This window comes from Bombina bombina, chromosome 2 (genome assembly GCF_027579735.1).
Source record: "Bombina bombina isolate aBomBom1 chromosome 2, aBomBom1.pri, whole genome shotgun sequence".
In the NCBI taxonomy this organism is placed as follows: Eukaryota; Metazoa; Chordata; class Amphibia; order Anura; family Bombinatoridae; genus Bombina; species Bombina bombina.
This window is the reverse complement of record NC_069500.1, coordinates 488,751,943-488,773,430: the sequence shown is the minus strand read 5'-3', so window position 1 is coordinate 488,773,430 and position 21,488 is coordinate 488,751,943. Positions and strand designations below refer to the sequence as shown.

General features: G+C 42.1%; 1 protein-coding gene across 1 annotated transcript in view; it reads left to right on the top strand.

Moving 5' to 3' along the window:
- Positions 1–21,488, top strand: part of LOC128649118 (acyl-CoA dehydrogenase family member 11-like) — a 385,838-nt gene that overhangs the window by 276,602 nt on the left and 87,748 nt on the right. Inside the window, 1 exon segment of the mRNA XM_053702199.1 lies at positions 4,832–5,003. Within this exon segment, the coding sequence (XP_053558174.1) occupies positions 4,832–5,003 (172 nt within the window).

Genomic DNA, 21,488 nt, shown 5'->3' with positions numbered 1-21,488 from the left:
TCAGAAAGCTACGGCTACCTCTCTTTCTTTTTGGCTGAGAAGTATCATCCGCCTGGCATATGACACTGCTGGACAGCAGCCTCCTGAAAGAATTATGGCTCATTCTACTAGGGCTGTGGCTTCCACATGGGCTTTTAAAAACGATGCATCTTTTGAACAGATTTGTAAGGCTGTGACTTGGTCGTCCCTTCACACTTTTTCCAAATTTTCCAAATTTGACACTTTTGCTTCTTCTGAGGCTATCTTTGGGATAAAGGTTCTTCAAGCAGTGGTGCCTTCCGTTTAGGTTCCTGTCTTGTCCCTCCCTTTCATCCGTGTCCTATTGCTTTGGTATTGGTTTCCCACAAGTAAGGATGAAATCCGTGGACTCATCATATCTTTGTAAAAGAAAAGTAAATTTATGCTTACCTGATAAATTAATTTCTTTTACGATATGACGAGTCCACGGCCCACCCTGTTATTTTAATATAGATTTATTTTATTTTTTGAAAACTTCAGTCACCTCTGCACCTTTTTAGCCTTTCCTTTTCTCTTCCTATAACCTTCGGCCGAATGACTGGAGGGGAAGGGAGGGGCTATATATATACAGATCTGCTGTGGTGCTCTTTGCCACTTCCTGTTAGCAGGAGGTTAATATCCCACAAGTAAGGATGAAATCCGTGGACTCGTCATATCGTAAAATAAATTAATTTATCAGGTAAGCATAAATTTACTTTTTTTCCACATTCTAGGGAAAAAGTGCAAGAGGTCATATTTTTTCTGAATCATGTTTTTTATCCAGTTATAGCTTTCGTGAATGTTTCTTCCCTGTGAGGAAGATACTTCGGTAGTATCGCATAAGGAATTCTCAGTCTCTGATGAGGTAATTCCTTTATCTGATACTAGGTTTATTTTCCTTCATTTTTAGGTCAATACCTCCATTGGATAGATTGTCTACTTAGAGGAGGTTTTAGCTTCTTGGGTGTTCCCGACACCAGTAGGCTATATTAATTTTGTGATGTGCCCTTCTTGGTGGAAGTACTTTTTGTACCAGATAGGGTTATAGAGTACTCCCTTTGTCTCCTTAATTTAGAAGATACTCAGGGGGATTAAGAATTTACTCGTTGACCAAGGGTGCTTGTGTCCTTTCAATACATTGACATAGAAGCATATCTTTAGAGATGCTATTCGCAGGAGGATAGTAGTTCCTTCAGGAATCCTATGGTTAAAAGTCAGATTGGGGATATAACTCAGTGGTAGCCCATTTGTCTGCAAATCAAGTGGTCCCTGGCCAAGGTCCAGGTGACCTCTTTGCTGGTATCTTTAGAGTTTACGTTGTTATCCTGAGGTCTGTATGGCTATTGGACAGACGTTCCTCTCGGCAGCCAGCTGTTGTAGCCTGATGGTTAGCTTAGCTGTCTAGCAAGTGGAAGGTTTACAGTTGGAAACCAGCTGCGCTATTTACAGGAATAGGCTCCTTTATATTCAGAATAGTATAAAGGATGTATGAAATGATTTTTTTTTTCAGATTTCTGGTAAAATCCTTCCACTCTTTTTCCCAAGTGGAAACAGTTTAAGTCTTTCTGGAGACCCTATCTGGCTCAGCATAGGGGGGGGAAAGCCTACTGTTGTATCTAAGGCAACATGAGAGTCGTGTACCTGATCCGTAAAGAGGCAGGTTCTCCTTTTTTGTCCATCAGGTTTGGTTTATGATCCCTGGGTGGTGTACATTGTGTCCGAGGGATACAAATTAGAGTTCCTGTCTCAAGATTATTGGCAGGGGTGTCCTATCTGGACAACATTCTAACCCAGGGCTATCGTTACAACTAGTAAGATTCCACCATAACAGACTCCTTGTCCATGAAGATTTTCCGACAAAAGTCAGGAAATCAAAGATTATCTATACTTGTCTAGCCCTTCGGTCCACTTCTCGGCCGTCAGTGGATAAATGCATGGAGTTAATTGGTCTGATGGTGGCGGCAATGGACATCATTCAGTTTGCTCACTCCCATCTCAGACCTCTGCAGTTAAGCATGCTAAGGCATTGGAACGGGGATTATGCAGACTTGTCTCCTCTATTAATTCTGGAGAGGAGATCAGGGACTCTCTTGATTGGGAGTTGTCTCTGGATCATCTTTCCCAGGGATCCTGTTTTCGCAGTCCATCTTGGGGGATTGGGACAACAAACGCCAGCTTTCTAGGGTGAGTAGCAGTCTGGGGTTCCCTAAAGGCTCAGGGAATTTGGACTCAGTCTGTTCTTCCTATGAACATTCTAGATCTGAGAGCAAACTTCAATGCTCTTCTGGCCTGACTCCTGCTAACCTCACTACGGTTTTTCAGGTGTCAGTTGGACAACATAGCTTTAGTGGCTTACATCAATTACCAGGGCGGAACGATGAGCTCCTTAGCGATGAAGGTAACCAAGATTACCCAGCGGGCGAGGGGCCACTCTTGTTGTCTATCGACAATACATATCCCAGGGGTGGTCATCTGGGCTTTTCATCCGGGGAGTGGGATCTCCATCCGGAAGTGTTTAAATGGGGTCTAGCCGGTATTGGATTTCATGACATCACGAAAGCTACCGGGATACGGGTCGAGGTCCAGGGACCCCTAGGCGGAGTCGATAGATATTCTGGCGGTCCCTTGGACCGTCAGTCTCATACCTATTTCCTCCGTTTGCTCTTCTTCCTAGGGTAATTGCTTGAATCAATCAGGAGAGGGCTTCGGTGATCCTCATAGCTCCGGCCTGGCCTCGCAGGATTTGACATACAGATCTGGCAGAGATGGCATCTCTACCTCCTTGGAGACTCCATTGAGGAAGGACCTTCTGATTCTGGGGCCATTCCTTCACCCAAATCTAGTTTCTTAGAAGCTGACGGCTTAGAGATTGAACGCTTAGTTTTATCCAAGCGGGGATTTTCTGATTTGCTTGCAGGGACCATGATTCAGGCTCGTAAGCCTGTAACTAGAAGGATTTACCATAAGAGTTGGCGTAAATATCTCTATTGGTGCGAATCCAAGGACTACTCATGGAGTAGAGTTAGTATTCCTATAATTTTGTCTTTTCTCCAAGAGGGTTTGGAGAAGGGTTTCTTGATGAGCGCTCTAAGGGTCAAATCTCGGTCCTATCTATTTTGTTACAAAAACGTCTGGAGGATGTCCCAGATGTACAATCTTTTTGTCAGGCCTTGGTCAGGACCAGGCCTGTATTCAAACCAGTTCCTCCTCCATGGAGTCTTAACTTAGTTCTCAAAGTTCTTCAAGGGGCTCTGTTTGAGCCTATGCATTCCTTAGATATTACATTGTTATCTTGGAAAGTTTTATTTCTTGTTTCTATTTCTTCTGCCCGTAGAGTGTCGGAACTTTCGACATTACAGTATGACTCTCTCCTTATCTTATTTTCCATTCAGATAAGATAGTGTTACGCAATAAATTACGATTTCTTCCAACGGTTGTTTCTGATCGCAGCATTAATCAGGAGATTGTTGTTCCTTCTTTGTGTCCTAATCCTTCATCTCAGAAAGACTTCTGCACAATTTGGACTTGGTCCGTGCTCTAAAGTATTTCCTGCAGACGACTAAGGACTTTCGTCAGTCTTCTTCTTTGTTCGTGATTTTCTCAGGAAAGCATAAGGGACAGAAAGCTACGGCTACTTCTCTTTCTTTTTGGCTGAAGGGTATCATACATCTTGCATATGAGACTGCTGGACAGCAGCCTCCCGAGAGGGTTATGGCTAACTTCACGAACGCTGTTGCTTCCTCATGGGCATTTAAAAATGAAGCTTCTATGGAACAGATTTGCAAGGCTGCAACTTGATCCTCTCTTCACACTTTTTCAAAGTTCTACAAGTTTGTTACTTTTGCCTCAGCTGAGGCCGCTTTTGGGAGAAAGGTTCTTCAAGCAGTGGTGCCTTCCGTTTAAGTTCCCTGTCTTGTCCCTCCCGTATCATCTGTGTACTCTAGCTTGGGTATTGAATCCCATTAGTAATTAAGACGATCCGTGGACTCATCATGTCTTAAAAAAGAAAAGAAAATTTATGCTTACCTGATAACTTTATTTCTTTTTTGACACTATGAGTCCACGGCCCGCCCTGTTCTTTTAGACAGGTTGTGGGTTAAGTAATCTTCAGACACCTCTGCACCTTGGCTTTTCCTTTCTCTTCCTAACTTCGGATTAATGACTGGAGTGGGAGGGAAGGGAGGGAGGAGCTATTTAACAGCTCTGCTGTGTTGCTCTTTGCCTTCTCCTGCTGACCTGGAGGTGAATATCCCATTAGTAATTAAGATGATCCGTGGACTCATTGTCAAAAAAGAAATACATTTTCTTTTTTAAGTTAATAGAGACATACCAGAGATAAAGATTTGTAGGGAAATATGCAGTTATAGTATGTGAAGCAGGGTTAAGATATGTGAAGCAGGGTTAAAATGGTGTCTTTATGCACATACCAGAGATAAAGATTTTTATGGGAATATGCAGTTATAGTATGTGAAGCAGGGTATGAATTAGCTCAACAGTGAAAGGGTTAAAAAGGAAACTGGAAATAAATTAGACTCAGATATCAGCACAAGCACTCAAAAGGGTCTCAAAGTGATAGGAGAAGCTTCTGAGGGCTGGGGTAGTCAGTTTACTATAACCTATTTAAAATCAAATTGTCCCTATAATTAGAGGGGCATGGGGCAAGCACACAATTTTTTTTTTTTATAGAATAGTCAAAATCATTTTACTTTAAAAATAACAGACTGTGAAGCAACATTGTTAGATTAATACAATAATAAATTTTAAAGCCAAGACTGTTGTTTTGCAAACTTATATGCAAACCCTGTGTAAATGGTGCACATCATTTTACTTTCAGGAGAAGCTAGAAGTTGCATCTCAGGTTGCCAGCCTGGCCCAGTCTGCACTGGTTACACTGAAAGCACTACAGAATCTCAGAGTCTTTATTCAACAGGCAAGCAAGAAAGAGCTCAACTTTATGGAGCTGGCGGCACGTGACTTTTCTTATAGCTTGGCTAAAATCTATATTGGTAAGAACAAAAGAAATAATCTATACAGACTTAGGTTTTGTGCACTTTAACTAGACAGCTTGGGTTTAAGGATAAGTGGGGAAAATAAGACATTCTAATGAGGTGTTTTTCTTTCCTAAGATATGGCGAGTCCACGGAATCATCAATTACTAGTGGGAATATCACTCCTGGCCAGCAGGAGGCGGCAAAGAGCACTACAGCAAAGCTACTATATATGTCACTTCCCTTACCCATAACCCCCAGCCATTCTCTTTGCCTGCGGTGCAAGGAGGAGGTGAAGTTTTGGTGTCTGATCTATAATCAAGATTTTTTTATTTTAAAGCAGAGTAGGTTTGATCTGATCTTTCTAAAGGGTCTAGCCTTAGCCCATGTCAGTCTCTTCAGTAGGGCAGTGGTGGCTTTTAAGCAATTGGGAACTTGTGGGGTACAATCCTCATTGCCTTTTCCCAAAACATTTTGCTGCCCTGTTTATATAGCCTGAGTAGGTTTACTCGGTCTTTCTGTATTTCCACAGGTCCATGTGAGGGAAGGTATCCTCTCAAACCAGGTGAGCTGTCCTGCTGCCGGACAGATGAATATTAAGGTAAGTGCCAATTTTGTTTTCTATGTAGCAGGGAAAAATTTGACACTTATTCAGCTAAAACGCTGCAGGGGGACGTTTTTTTATTATTCCTGTCAGGGTGCAGGTTTTTATGGCAGTTTTTGCAGGCACTGTTAGTTTAAGGAGTGAGGTTCTGTTTTTAGTAACTGATTATGTACTTTTTGGGGTTTTTTTTTATTGTTTTGTTTTTAAGCCTGTTTTCAAGAAAGTTGTTTAAAAGAAAATTTTTAAAAAATTGCTTTTTTGTTTGCTGTAGGACCGCCCTTTTTAGGGAGGTCCTGATTCTTTGATGTCAGAGTTTTTTTGGCGCTTTTTTCACTTCCTGTAAGAGTGAGGTGCACATATTTCTGATGCTCTGCTGTTTAGAAGGCTTCTTGCTGTTTTTGCTTCTCTGGAAAACCGGATTGTAAACAGGATCATGTTTTCTTTCATGTAATTAGCAAGAGTCCATGAGCTAGTGACGTATGGGATATACATTCCTACCAGGAGGGGCAAAGTTTCCCAAACCTCAAAATGCCTACAAATACACCCCTCACCACACCCACAATTCAGTTTTACAAACTTTGCCTCCGATGGAGGTGGTGAAGTAAGTTTGTGCTAGATTCTACGTTGATATGCGCTCCGCAGCAAGTTGGAGCCCGGTTTTCCTCTCAGCGTGCAGTGAATGTCAGAGGGATGTGAGGAGAGTATTGCCTATTTGAATGCAGTGATCTCCTTCTAAGGGGTCTATTTCATAGGTTCTCTGTTATCGGTCGTAGAGATTCATCTCTTACCTCCCTTTTCAGATCGACGATATACTCTTATATATACCATTACCTCTGCTGATTCTCGTTTCAGTACTGGTTTGGCTATCTACTATATGTAGATGAGTGTCCTGGGGTAAGTAAGTCTTATTTTCTGTGACACTCCTAGCTATGGTTGGGCACTTTGTTTATAAAGTTCTAAATATATGTATTCAAACATTTATTTGCCTTGACTCAGAATGTTAAACTTTCCTTATTTTCAGACAGTCAGTTTCATATTTGGGATAATGCATTTTAACATTTTTCTTACCTTAAAATTTGACTTTTTCCCTGTGGGCTGTTAGGCTCGCGGGGGCTGAAAATGCTTCACTTTATTGCGTCATTCTTGGCGCTGACTTTTTTGGCGCAAAAATTCTATTTCCGTTTCCGGCGTCATACGTGTCGCCGGAAGTTGTGTCATTTTTTGACGTTATTTTGCGCCAAAAATGTCGGCGTTCCGGATGTGGCGTCATTTTTGGCGCCAAAAAGCATTTAGGCGCCAAATAATGTGGGCGTCTTATTTGGCGCGAAAAAATATGGGCGTCACTTTTGTCTCCACATTATTTAAGTCTCATTTTTTATTGCTTCTGGTTGCTAGAAGCTTGTTCTTTGGAATTTTTTCCCATTCCTGAAACTGTCATTTAAGGAATTTGATCAATTTTGCTTTATATATATATGTTGTTTTTTCTCTTACATATTGCAAGATGTCTCACGTTGCATCTGAGTCAGAAGATACTACAGGAAAATCGCTGTCAAGTGCTGAATCTACCAAAGCTAAGTGTATCTGCTGTAAACTTTTGGTAGCTATTCCTCCAGCTGTTGTTTGTATTGATTGTCATGACAAACTTGTTAAAGCAGATAATATTTCCTTTAGTAAAGTACCATTGCCTGTTGCAGTTCCTTCAACATCTAAGGTGCAGAATGTTCCTGATAATATAAGAGATTTTGTTTCTGAATCCATAAAGAAGGCTATGTCTGTTATTTCTCCTTCTAGTAAACGTAAAAAATCTTTTAAAACTTCTCTCCCTACAGATGAATTTTTAACTGAACATCATCATTCTGATTCTGATGATTCCTCTGGTTCAGAGGATTCTGTCTCAGAGGTTGATGCTGATAAATCTTCATATTTATTTAAAATGGAATTTATTCGTTCTTTCTACCCTTGCTAAACGTACTACTATTCCTACGTCAGATGGTACTTCGTTTAAGGATCCTCTAGATAGGAAAATTGAGTCCTTTCTAAGAAAAGCTTATCTGTGTTCAGGTAATCTTCTTAGACCTGCTATATCTTTGGCTGATGTTGCTGCAGCTTCAACTTTTTGGTTGGAAACTTTAGCGCAACAAGTAACACATCGTGATTCTCATGATATTATTATTCTTCTTCAACATGCTAATAATTTTATCTGTGATGCCATTTTTGATATTATCAGAGTTGATGTCAGGTTTATGTCTCTAGCTATTTTAGCTAGAAGAGCTTTATGGCTTAAAACTTGGAATGCTGATATGGCTTCTAAATCAACTTTACTTTCCATTTCTTTCCAGGGTAACAAATTATTTGGTTCTCAGTTGGATTCCATTATTTCAACTGTTACTGGTGGGGCTAATAATCGTTTTCGTTCCTTTCGTTTCAACAAAGAACAAAAGCCTGATCCTTCATCCTCAGGAGCAGTTTCAGTTTGGAGACCATCTCCAGTTTGGAATAAATCCAAGCCAGCTAGAAAGGCAAAGCCTGCTTCTAAGTCCACATGAAGGTGCGGCCCTCATTCCAGCTCAGCTGGTAGGGGGCAGGTTACGTTTTTTCAAGGAAATTTGGATCAATTCTGTTCACAATCTTTGGATTCAGAGCATTGTTTCAGAAGGGTACAGAATTGGTTTCAAGTTGAGACCTCCTGCAAAGAGATTTTTTCTTTCCCGTGTCCCAGTAAATCCAGTAAAAGCTCAAGCATTTCTGAAATGTGTTTCAGATCTAGAGTTGACTGGAGTAATTATGCCAGTTCCAGTTCCGGAACAGGGGATGGGGTTTTATTCAAATCTCTTCATTGTACCAAAGAAGGAGAATTCTTTCAGACCAGTTCTGGATCTAAAAATATTGAATCGTTATGTAAGGACTATCTTACCTTTTGTTCAGCAAGGGAATTATATGTCCACAATAGATTTACAGGATGTATATCTGCATATTCCGATTCATCCAGATCATTATCAGTTCCTGAGATTCTCGTTTCTGGACAAGCATTACCAGTTTGTGGCTCTGCCGTTTGGCCTAGCTACAGCTCCAAGAATTTTTACAAAGGTTCTCGGTGCCCTGCTGTCTGTAATCAGAGAACAGGGTATTGTGGTATTTCCTTATTTGGACGATATCTTGGTACTTGCTCAGTCTTTACATTTAGCAGAATCTCATACGAATCGACTTGTGTTGTTTCTTCAAGATCATGGTTGGAGGATCAATTTACCAAAAAGTTCTTTGATTCCTCAGACAAGGGTAACCTTTCTGGGTTTCCAGATGGATTCAGTGTCCATGACTCTGTCTTTAACAGACAAGAGACGTCTAAAGTTGATTACAGCTTGTCGAATCCTTCAGTCACAATCATTCCCTTCGGTAGCCTTATGCATGGAAATTCTAGGTCTTATGACTGCTGCATCGGACGCGATCCCCTTTGCTCGTTTTCACATGCGACCTCTTCAGCTCTGTATGTTGAAGCAATGGTGCAAGGATTACACGAAGATATCTCAATTAATATCTTTAAAACCGATTGTTCGACACTCTCTAACATGGTGGACAGATCACCATTGTTTAATTCAGGGGGCTTCTTTTGTGCTTCCGACCTGGACTGTAATTTCAACAGATGCAAGTCTCACAGGTTGGGGAGCTGTGTGGGGATCTCTGACGGCACAAGGAGTTTGGGAATCTCAGGAGGTGAGATTACCGATCAATATTTTGGAACTCCGTGCAATTTTCAGAGCTCTTCAGTTTTGGCCTCTTCTGAAGAGAGAATCGTTCATTTGCTTTCAGACAGACAATGTCACAACTGTGGCATACATCAATCATCAAGGAGGGACTCACAGTCCTCTGGCTATGAAAGAAGTATCTCGAATTTTGGTTTGGGCGGAATCCAGCTCCTGTCTAATCTCTGCGGTTCATATCCCAGGTGTAGACAATTGGGAAGCGGATTATCTCAGTCGCCAAACGTTGCATCCGGGCGAATGGTCTCTTCACCCAGAGGTATTTCTTCAGATTGTTCAAATGTGGGAACTTCCAGAAATAGATCTGATGGCGTCCCATCTAAACAAGAAACTTCCCAGGTATCTGTCCAGATCCCGGGATCCTCAGGCGGAGGCAGTGGATGCATTATCACTTCCTTGGAAGTATCATCCTGCCTATATCTTTCCGCCTCTAGTTCTTCTTCCAAGAGTAATCTCCAAGATTCTGAAGGAATGCTCTTTTGTTCTGCTGGTAGCTCCGGCATGGCCTCACAGGTTTTGGTATGCGGATCTTGTCCGGATGGCCTCTTGCCAACCGTGGACTCTTCCGTTAAGACCAGACCTTCTGTCACAAGGTCCTTTTTTCCATCAGGATCTGAAATCCTTAAATTTAAAGGTATGGAGATTGAACGCTTGATTCTTGGTCAAAGAGGTTTCTCTGACTCTGTGATTAATACTATGTTACAGGCTCGTAAATCTGTATCTCGAGAGATATATTATAGAGTCTGGAAGACTTATATTTCTTGGTGTCTTTCTCATCATTTTTCCTGGCATTCTTTTAGAATACCGAGAATTTTACAGTTCCTTCAGGATGGTTTAGATAAGGGTTTGTCCGCAAGTTCTTTGAAAGGACAAATCTCTGCTCTTTCTGTTCTTTTTCACAGAAAGATTGCTATTCTTCCTGATATTCATTGTTTTGTACAAGCTTTGGTTCGTATAAAACCTGTCATTAAGTCAATTTCTCCTCCTTGGAGTTTGAATTTGGTTCTGGGAGCTCTTCAAGCTCCTCCGTTTGAACCTATGCATTCATTGGACATTAAATTACTTTCTTGGAAAGTTTTGTTCCTTTTTGCCATCTCTTCTGCCAGAAGAGTTTCTGAATTATCTGCTCTTTCTTGTGAGTCTCCTTTTCTGATTTTTCATCAGGATAAGGCGGTGTTGCGAACTTCTTTTGAATTTTTACCTAAAGTTGTGAATTCCAACAACATTAGTAGAGAAATTGTGGTTCCTTCATTATGTCCTAATCCTAAGAATTCTAAGGAGAAATCGTTGCATTCTTTGGATGTTGTTAGAGCTTTGAAATATTATGTTGAAGCTACGAAATCTTTTCGTAAGACTTCTAGTCTATTTGTTATCTTTTCCGGTTCTAGAAAAGGCCAGAAAGCTTCTGCCATTTCTTTGGCATCTTGGTTGAAATCTTTAATTCATCTTGTCTATGTTGAGTCGGGTAAAACTCCGCCTCAGAGAATTACAGCTCATTCTACTAGGTCAGTTTCTACTTCCTGGGCGTTTAGGAATAAAGCTTCGGTTGACCAGATCTGCAAAGCAGCGACTTGGTCCTCTTTGCATACTTTTACTAAATTCTACCATTTTGATGTATTTTCTTCTTCTGAAGCAGTTTTTGGTAGAAAAGTACTTCAGGCAGCGGTTTCAGTTTGAATCTTCTGCTTATGTTTTTCGTTAAACTTTATTTTGGGTGTGGATTTTTTTCAGCGGAATTGGCTGTCTTTATTTTATCCCTCCCTCTCTAGTGACTCTTGCGTGGAAGATCCACATCTTGGGTAGTCATTATACCATACGTCACTAGCTCATGGACTCTTGCTAATTACATGAAAGAAAACATAATTTATGTAAGAACTTACCTGATAAATTCATTTCTTTCATATTAGCAAGAGTCCATGAGGCCCACCCTTTTTTTGTGGTGGTTATGATTTTTGTATAAAGCACAATTATTCCAATTCCTTATTTTTTATGCTTTCGCACTTTTTTATCACCCCACTTCTTGGCTATTCGTTAAACTGAATTGTGGGTGTGGTGAGGGGTGTATTTGTAGGCATTTTGAGGTTTGGGAAACTTTGCCCCTCCTGGTAGGAATGTATATCCCATACGTCACTAGCTCATGGACTCTTGCTAATATGAAAGAAATTAATTTATCAGGTAAGTTCTTACATAAATTATGTTTTTTCCTCAGTTTGCTGCGGGTTGCAGGACAGTTAGGGCACCTCAATAATTCTGCTGAGGTGTTGCTTGGGGTATGTTTTCTTGATTTGGTAAATTTAAAGGGAACATTTATTTAAGAACGTTTTTTTGGTTCTGTATTATATCCTTTGTTAAAAGATTGAAAAAAGAAAAGTTAGATTTTTTATTTGCTTTTTTTTTTATTATTATGGATCAGGAGGCTGTGCAGGATGTTACCTGTAGCTTATGTTTTGATGCCCAGGTGGAACCCTCAGTACCTTTTTGTTCTTCATGTATTGAAAGAACTTTAGCTTATAGAAAGACTTTTTGATTCTGAGCCATCATTAGCTAAAGCGGATGCTGTTCAGGAGCCTCCTGTTTCAGATGTTCCGCAGCTTTCTCCTCAAGCGTCCCAATCCTATTCATCTGCACATGCAGTGCCCTGCGTTTCCTCTCATGCTCCGTCTGGAGTTACTTTGCAAGGTATTGCTGCCCAGGTATTTTCTGCGGTATCTGAGGCGCTGTCTGCTTTTCCCATGCTGCAGGGAAAACGCAAAAGGAAATACATTTAAAGAAACAGTAAGTAAGGCTTCTGATCCTGAGGTGGCTAGTTTTTCCTCTCAGAAGTCTGATTCTTGCGCAGCTGAGGGTAAAATTTCGGATTCAGGCAGTATAATTCCTTCTACTGATGCTGAAGTTGTGTCCTTCAGATTTAAGCTGGAACACCTCCGCTTGTTACTTAAGGAGGTTTTGGCTACCTTGGATGACTCCGATACTACTATCGTTGTTAACCCTAAAAAGTCTAGTAAGCTGAACAAGTATTTTGATGTTCCCTCTGCGGTGGAGGTTTTTCCTGTTCCAGACTGTGCTTCTGAGATTATTGCACAGGAGTGGGAGAGTCTTGGTATTCCTTTTCTTCTGTTAAGTGTGATCAGTCCACGGGTCATCATTACTTCTGGGATATTACTCCTCCCCAACAGGAAGTGCAAGAGGATTCACCCAGCAGAGCTGCATATAGCTCCTCCCCTCTACGTCACCCCCAGTCATTCTCTTGCACCCAACGACTAGATAGGATGTGTGAGAGGACTATGGTGATTTTATTTAGTTTTATTTCTTCAATCAAAAGTTTGTTATTTTTTAATAGCACCGGAGTGTGTTATTCCTTCTCTGGTGGAGTTTGAAGAAGAATCTACCAGAGTTTTTACTATGATTTTAGCCGGAGTTGTTAAGATCATATTGCTGTTTCTCGGCCATCTGAGGAGAGGTAAACTTCAGATCAGGGGACAGCGGGCAGTTTAATCTGCAAAGAGGTATGTAGCAGTTTTTATTTTCTGACAATGGAATTGATGAGAAAATCCTGCCATACCGACATAATATCACGTATGTATATTTAACATTTGAGTATTCTGGGGAATGGTACTTCACTGGAATTACACTGTGTATATAAGACTTTAGCCTAATTGCAAAGCAACAGGTTTTTTAATAACTTTTAATTTATGTTAAACGTTTTTGCTGGAATGTAAAATCGTTTTCATTTTCTGAGGTACTGGGTGAATAAAATGTTTGGGCACTATTTTTCCACTTGGCAGTTGCTTGATCTAATTATGACAGTTTACTGATCTCTCTCACTGTTGTGTGTGAGGGGGAGGGACCTTTTTTTGGCGCTTTTGCTACGCATCAAAAATTTCAGTCAGAAGCTCATTGTTTTTTCCTGCATGTTCCGGTTTATCTCTACAGAACTCAGGGGTCTTCAAAGCTTGTTTGAGGGAAGTAATCTAACAGAGCTGTGAGATTATAGTTGACTGTGATAAAAAACGTTTATTCTTTAACTTTTTTATGCCATCAGGGTTAGTTTTTCTTTGCTAATGGGAACAAACCTTTGCTAAATTGTGTTTTGTTTTTCAAAGTTTGTTGATTTCAACTGTTATATATCTTTCAGTGCTTCTTAAAGCACAGTACGTTTTTTTCATTATGTTTTACTTGAATAATATTTCCAAGTTGCAAGTTTATTTGCTAGTGTGTTAAACATGTCTGATTCAGAGGATGAGACCTGTACTATTTGTGCCAACGCCAAAGTGGAGCCCAATAGAAATTTATGTACTAACTGTATTGATGCTACTTTAAATAAAAGTCAATCTGTACAAATTGAACAAATTTCACCAAACAACGAGGGGAGAGTTATGCCGACTAACTCGCCTCACGTGACAGTACCTGCATCTCCCGCTCGGGAGGTGCGCGATATGGTGGCGCCCAGTACATCTGGGCGGCCATTACAAATAACATTACAAGATATGGCTACTGTTATGACTGAGGTTTTGGCTAAATTACCAGAACTAAGGGGCAAGCGTGATCACTCTGGGGTGAGAACAGAGTGCGCTGATAATGCTAGGGCCATGTCAGATACTGCGTCACAACTTGCAGAACATGAGGACGGAGAGCTTCATTCTGCGGCTGACGGTTCTGATCCAAACAGATTGGATTCAGATATTTCAAATTTTAAATTTAAGCTGGAAAACTTCCGTGTATTACTAGGGGAGGTGTTAGCGGCCCTGAATGATTGTAACACAGTTGCAATACCAGAGAAAATGTGTAGGTTGGATAAATATTTTGCTGTACCAACAAGTACTGACGTTTTTCCTATACCTAAGAGACTAACTGAAATTATTACTAAGGAGTGGGATAGACCCGGTGTGCCGTTCTCACCCCCTCCGATATTTAGAAAGATGTTTCCAATAGACACCGCCACACGGGACTTATGGCAAACGGTCCCTAAGGTGGAGGGAGCAGTTTCTACTTTAGCTAAGCGTACCACTATCCCGGTAGAGGATAGCTGTGCCTTTTCAGATCCAATGGATAAAAAGTTAGAGGGTTACCTTAAGAAAATGTTTGTTCAACAAGGTTTTATATTGCAACCCCTTGCATGCATTGCGTCGGTCACGGCTGCAGCGGCATTCTGGATTGAGTCTCTAGAAGAGAACCTTAGTTCAGCTACGCTGGACGACATTTCGGACAGGCTTAGAATACTTAAGCTAGCTAATTCATTCATTTCGGAAGCCGTAGTACATTTAACTAAACTTACGGCTAAGAATTCCGGATTCGCCATTCAGGCGCGTAGAGCACTGTGGCTAAAATCCTGGTCAGCTGATGTAACTTCTAAGTCCAAATTACTTAATATACCTTTCAAGGGACAGACCTTATTTGGGGCCCGGTTTGAAAGAAATTATCGCTGACATTACAGGAGGTAAGGGCCACGCCCTGCCTTAAGACAAAGCCAAACCTAAGGCTAGACAGTCTAATTTTCGTTCCTTTCAGAATTTCAAAGCAGGAGCAGCATCAACTTCCACTGCTCCAAAACAAGAAGGATCTGGTACTCGCTACAGACAAGGCTGGAGACCTAACCAGTCCTGGAACAAGGGCAAGCAGGCCAGGAAACCTGCTGCTGCCCCTAAAACAGCATGAATTGAGGGCCCCCGATCCGGGATCGGATCTAGTGGGGGGCAGACTTTCTCTCTTCGCCCAGGCTTGGGCAAGAGATGTCCAGGATCCCTGGGCGCTAGAGATAATATCTCAGGGATACCTTCTGGACTTCAAATACTCTCCTCCAAGAGAGAGATTTCATCTGTCAAGGTTGTCAACAAACCAAACAAAGAAAGAAGCGTTTCTACGCTGCATACAAGAACTATTGCTAATGGGAGTAATCCATCCAGTTCCACGGTCGGAACAGGGACAGGGGTTTTACTCAAATCTGTTTGTGGTTCCCAAAAAAGAGGGAACTTTCAGACCAATCCTGGATTTAAAGATCCTAAACAAATTCCTAAGAGTTCCATCATTCAAAATGGAGACTATTCGGACAATTTTACCCATGATCCAAGAAGGTCAGTACATGACCACAGTGGATTTAAAGGATGCTTACCTTCACATACCGATTCACAAAGATCATTACCGGTATCTAAGGTTTGCCTTTCTAGACAGGCATTACCAGTTTGTAGCTCTTCCATTCGGATTGGCTACAGCTCCAAGAATCTTCACAAAGGTTCTAGGTGGTCTTCTGGCGGTACTAAGACCGCGGGGAATTTCGGTAGCTCCGTACCTAGACGACATTCTGATACAAGCTTCAAGCTTTCAAACTGCCAAGTCTCATACAGAGTTAGTACTGGCTTTTCTAAGGTCACATGGATGGAAGGTGAACGAAAAGAAAAGTTCACTCGTTCCACTCACAAGAGTTCCCTTCCTGGGGACTCTTATAGATTCTGTAGAAATGAAGATTTACCTGACAGAGGACAGGTTAACAAGACTTCAAAGTGCTTGCCGCACCCTTCATTCCATTCAACACCCGTCAGTGGCTCAATGCATGGAGGTAATCGGCTTAATGGTAGCGGCAATGGACATAGTGCCATTTGCTCGCTTACACCTCAGACCACTGCAACTATGCATGCTAAGTCAGTGGAATGGGGATTACTCAGACTTGTCCCCTTCTCTGAATCTGGATCAAGAGACCAGAAATTCTCTTCTATGGTGGCTTTCTCGGCCACATCTGTCCAGAGGGATGCCATTCAGCAGACCAGACTGGACAATTGTAACAACAGACGCCAGCCTTCTAGGTTGGGGTGCCGTCTGGAATTCTCTGAAGGCTCAGGGACAATGGAGTCAGGAGGAGAGTCTCCTGCCAATAAATATTCTGGAATTGAGAGCAGTTCTCAATGCCCTCCTGGCTTGGCCCCAGTTGACAACTCGGGGGTTCATCAGGTTTCAGTCGGACAACATCACGACTGTAGCTTACATCAACCATCAGGGAGGGGCAAGGAGCTCCCTAGCAATGATGGAAGTATCAAAGATAATTCGCTGGGCAGAGTCTCACTCTTGCCACCTGTCAGCAATCCACATCCCGGGAGTGGAGAACTGGGAGGCGGATTTCTTAAGTCGTCAGACTTTTCATCCGGGGGAGTGGGAACTTCATCCGGAGGTCTTTGCCCAAATACTTCGACGTTGGGGCAAACCAGAGATAGATCTCATGGCGTCTCGACAGAACGCCAAGCTTCCTCGTTACGGGTCCAGATCCAGGGATCCAGGAGCAGTCCTAATAGATGCCCTGTCAGCACCTTGGGACTTCAGGATGGCTTATGTGTTTCCACCCTTCCCGATGCTTCCTCGATTGATTGCCAGAATCAAACAGGAGAGAGCATCAGTGATTCTAATAGCACCTGCATGGCCACGCAGGACTTGGTATGCAGACCTGGTGGACATGTCATCCTGTCCACCTTGGTCTCTACCTCTGAAACAGGATCTCCTGATACAGGGTCCTTTCAAACATCAAAATCTAACTTCTCTGAAGCTGACTGCTTGGAAATTGAATGTTTGATTTTATCAAGACGTGGGTTTTCTGAGTCAGTTATTGACACCTTAATACAGGCTAGGAAGCATGTTACCAGAAAGATTTACCATAAGATATGGCGTAAATACCTATATTGGTGTGAATCCAAAGGTTACTCTTGGAGTAAGGTTAGGATTCCTAGGATATTGTCCTTTCTACAAGAAGGTTTAGAAAAGGGTTTATCCGCTAGTTCATTAAAGGGACAGATCTCAGCTCTGTCTATTCTGTTACACAAACGTCTGTCAGAAGTGCCAGACGTTCAGGCTTTTTGTCAGGCTTTGGCGAGGATTAAGCCTGTGTTTAAAACTGTTGCTCCGCCATGGAGTTTAAACCTTGTTCTTAACGTTTTACAGGGCGTTCCGTTTGAACCCCTCCATTCCATTGATATAAAGTTGTTATCTTGGAAAGTTCTATTTTTAATGGCTATTTCCTCGGCTCGAAGAGTCTCTGAGTTATCAGCCTTACATTGTGATTCTCCTTATTTGATTTTTCATTCAGATAAGGTAGTTCTGCGTACTAAACCTGGGTTCTTACCTAAAGTAGTCACTAACAGGAATATCAATCAAGAGATTGTTGTTCCTTCTTTGTGTCCAAATCCTTCTTCGAAGAAGGAACGTCTACTACACAATCTGGACGTAGTTCGTGCCCTAAAATTTTACTTACAGGCAACTAAGGAATTTCGACAAACATCTTCTCTGTTTGTCGTGTACTCTGGTCAGAGGAGAGGTCAAAAGGCTTCTGCTACCTCTCTTTCCTTTTGGCTTCGTAGTATAATACGTTTAGCTTATGAGACTGCTGGACAGCAGCCTCCTGAAAGGATTACAGCTCATTCTACTAGAGCTGTGGCTTCCACTTGGGCCTTCAAGAATGAGGCCTCTGTTGAACAGATTTGCAAGGCTGCAACTTGGTCTTCGCTTCATACTTTTTCCAAATTTTACAAATTTGACACTTTTGCTTCCTCGGAGGCTATTTTTGGGAGAAAGGTTCTTCAGGCAGTGGTTCCTTCTGTATAAAGAGCCTGCCTATCCCTCCCGTCATCCGTGTACTTTTGCTTTGGTATTGGTATCCCAGAAGTAATGATGACCCGTGGACTGATCACACTTAACAGAAGAAAACATAATTTATGCTTACCTGATAAATTCCTTTCTTCTGTAGTGTGATCAGTCCACGGCCCGCCCTGTTTTTAAGGCAGGCAGTTATTTTTTAAATTATACTCCAGTCACCACTACACCCTTGGTTTCTCCTTTCTCGTTGGTCCTTGGTCGAATGACTGGGGGTGACGTAGAGGGGAGGAGCTATATGCAGCTCTGCTGGGTGAATCCTCTTGCACTTCCTGTTGGGGAGGAGTAATATCCCAGAAGTAATGATGACCCGTGGACTGATCACACTACAGAAGAAAGGAATTTATCAGGTAAGCATAAATTATGTTTCTCCAACATAGGTGTGTCCGGTCCACGGCGTCATCCTTACTTGTGGGATATTCTCTTCCCCAACAGGAAATGGCAAAGAGCCCAGCAAAGCTGGTCACATGATCCCTCCTAGGCTCCGCCTACCCCAGTCATTCTCTTTGCCGTTGTACAGGCAACATCTCCACGGAGATGGCTTAGAGTTTTTTAGTGTTTAACTGTAGTTTTTATTATTCAATCAAGAGTTTGTTATTTTGAAATAGTGCTGGTATGTACTATTTACTCAGAAACAGAAAAGAGATGAAGATTTCTGTTTGTATGAGGAAAATGATTTTAGCAACCGTCACTAAAATCCATGGCTGTTCCACACAGGACTGTTGAGAGCAATTAACTTCAGTTGGGGGAACAGTGAGCAGTCTCTTGCTGCTTGAGGTATGACACATTCTAACAAGACGATGTAATGCTGGAAGCTGTCATTTTCCCTATGGGATCCGGTAAGCCATGTTTATTACGATCGTAAATAAGGGCTTCACAAGGGCTTATTAAAACTGTAGACTTTTTCTGGGCTAAATCGATTCATTATTAACACATATTTAGCCTTGAGGAATCATTTTATCTGGGTATTTTGATATAATAATATCGGCAGGCACTGTTTTAGACACCTTATTCTTTAGGGGCTTTCCCAAAGCATAAGCAGAGCCTCATTTTCGCGCCGGTGTGGCGCACTTGTTTTTGAGAGGCATGGCATGCAGTCGCATGTGAGAGGAGCTCTGATACTTAGAAAAGACTTTCTGAAGGCGTCATTTGGTATCGTATTCCCCTTTGGGCTTGGTTGGGTCTCAGCAAAGCTGATACCAGGGACTGTAAAGGGGTTAAAGTTCAAAACGGCTCCGGTTCCGTTATTTTAAGGGTTAAAGCTTCCAAATTTGGTGTGCAATACTTTTAAGGCTTTAAGACACTGTGGTGAAAATTTGGTGAATTTTGAACAATTCCTTCATGTTTTTTCGCAATTGCAGTAATAAAGTGTGTTCAGTTTAAAATTTAAAGTGACAGTAACGGTTTTATTTTAAAACGTTTTTTGTACTTTGTTATCAAGTGTATGCCTGTTTAACATGTCTGAACTACCAGATAGACTGTGTTCTGAATGTGGGGAAGCCAGAATTCCTATTCATTTAAATAAATGTGATTTATGTGATAATGATAATGATGCCCAAGATGATTCCTCAAGTGAGGGGAGTAAGCATGGTACTGCATCATTCCCTCCTTCGTCTACACGAGTCTTGCCCACTCAGGAGGCCCCTAGTACATCTAGCGCGCCAATACTCCTTACTATGTCAAAAACATTTTAGCCAAAATGAACACTTATCAGCGTAAGCGCGGCTGCTCTGTTTTAGATACTGAAGAGCATGACGACGCTGATAATAATATTTCTGAAGGGCCCCTAACCCAGTCTGATGGGGCCAGGGAGGTTTTGTCTGAGGGAGAAATTACTGATTCAGGGAACATTTCTCAACAGGCTGAACCTGATGTGATTGCATTTAAATTTAAGTTGGAACATCTCCGCATTCTGCTTAAGGAGGTACTATCCACTCTGGATGATTGTGACAAGTTGGTCATCCCAGAGAAACTTTGTAAAATGGACAAGTTCCTAGAGGTGCCGGGGCTCCCAGAAGCTTTTCCTATACCCAAGCGGGTGGCGGACATTGTTAATAAAGAATGGGAAAGGCCCGGTATTCCTTTCGTCCCTCCCCCCATATTTAAAAAATTGTTTCCTATGGTCGACCCCAGAAAGGACTTATGGCAGACAGTCCCCAAGGTCGAGGGAGCGGTTTCCACTTTAAACAAACGCACCACTATACCCATAGAGGATAGTTGTGCTTTCAAAGATCCTATGGATAAAAAATTAGAAGGTTTGCTTAAAAAGATGTTTGTTCAGCAAGGTTACCTTCTACAACCAATTTCATGCATTGTCCCTGTCGCTACAGCCGCATGTTTCTGGTTCGATGATCTGATAAGAGCGGTCGATAGTGATTCTCCTCCTTTGGAGGAGATTATGGACAGAATCAATGCTCTCAAATTGGCTAATTCTTTCACCCTAGACGCCACTTTGCAATTGGCTAGGTTAGCGGCTAAGAATTCTGGGTTTGCTATTGTGGCGCGCAGAGCGCTTTGGTTGAAATCTTGGTCGGCTGATGCGTCTTCCAAGAACAAGCTACTTAACATTCCTTTCAAGGGGAAAACGCTGTTTGGCCCTGACTTGAAAGAGATTATCTCTGATATCACTGGGGGTAAGGGCCACGCCCTTCCTCAGGATCGGCCTTTCAAGGCAAAAAATAAACCTAATTTTCGTCCCTTTCGTAGAAACGGACCAGCCCAAGGTGCTACGTCCTCTAAGCAAGAGGGTAATACTTCTCAAGCCAAGCCAGCTTGGAGACCAATGCAAGGCTGGAACAAGGGAAAGCAGGCCAAGAAACCTGCCACTGCTACCAAGACAGCATGAAATGTTGGCCCCCGATCCGGGACCGGATCTGGTGGGGGGCAGACTCTCTCTCTTCGCTCAGGCTTGGGCAAGAGATGTTCTGGATCCTTGGGCGCTAGAAATAGTCTACCAAGGTTATCTTCTGGAATTCAAGGGACTTCCCCCAAGGGGGAGGTTCCACAGGTCTCAGTTGTCTTCAGACCACATAAAAAGACAGGCATTCTTACATTGTGTAGAAGACCTGTTAAAAATGGGAGTGATTCATCCTGTTCCATTAAGAGAACAAGGGATGGGGTTCTACTCCAATCTGTTCATAGTTCCCAAAAAAGAGGGAACGTTCAGACCAATCTTAGATCTCAAGATCTTAAACAAGTTTCTCAAGGTTCCATCGTTCAAGATGGAAACCATTCGAACTATTCTTCCTTCCATCCAGGAAGGTCAATTCATGACCACGGTGGATTTAAAGGATGCGTATCTACATATTCCTATCCACAAGGAACATCATCGGTTCCTAAGGTTCGCATTCCTGGACAAACATTACCAGTTCGTGGCGCTTCCTTTCGGATTAGCCACTGCTCCAAGGATTTTCACAAAGGTACTGGGGTCCCTTCTAGCTGTGCTAAGACCAAGGGGCATTGCTGTAGTACCTTACTTGGACGACATTCTGATTCAAGCGTCGTCCCTTCCTC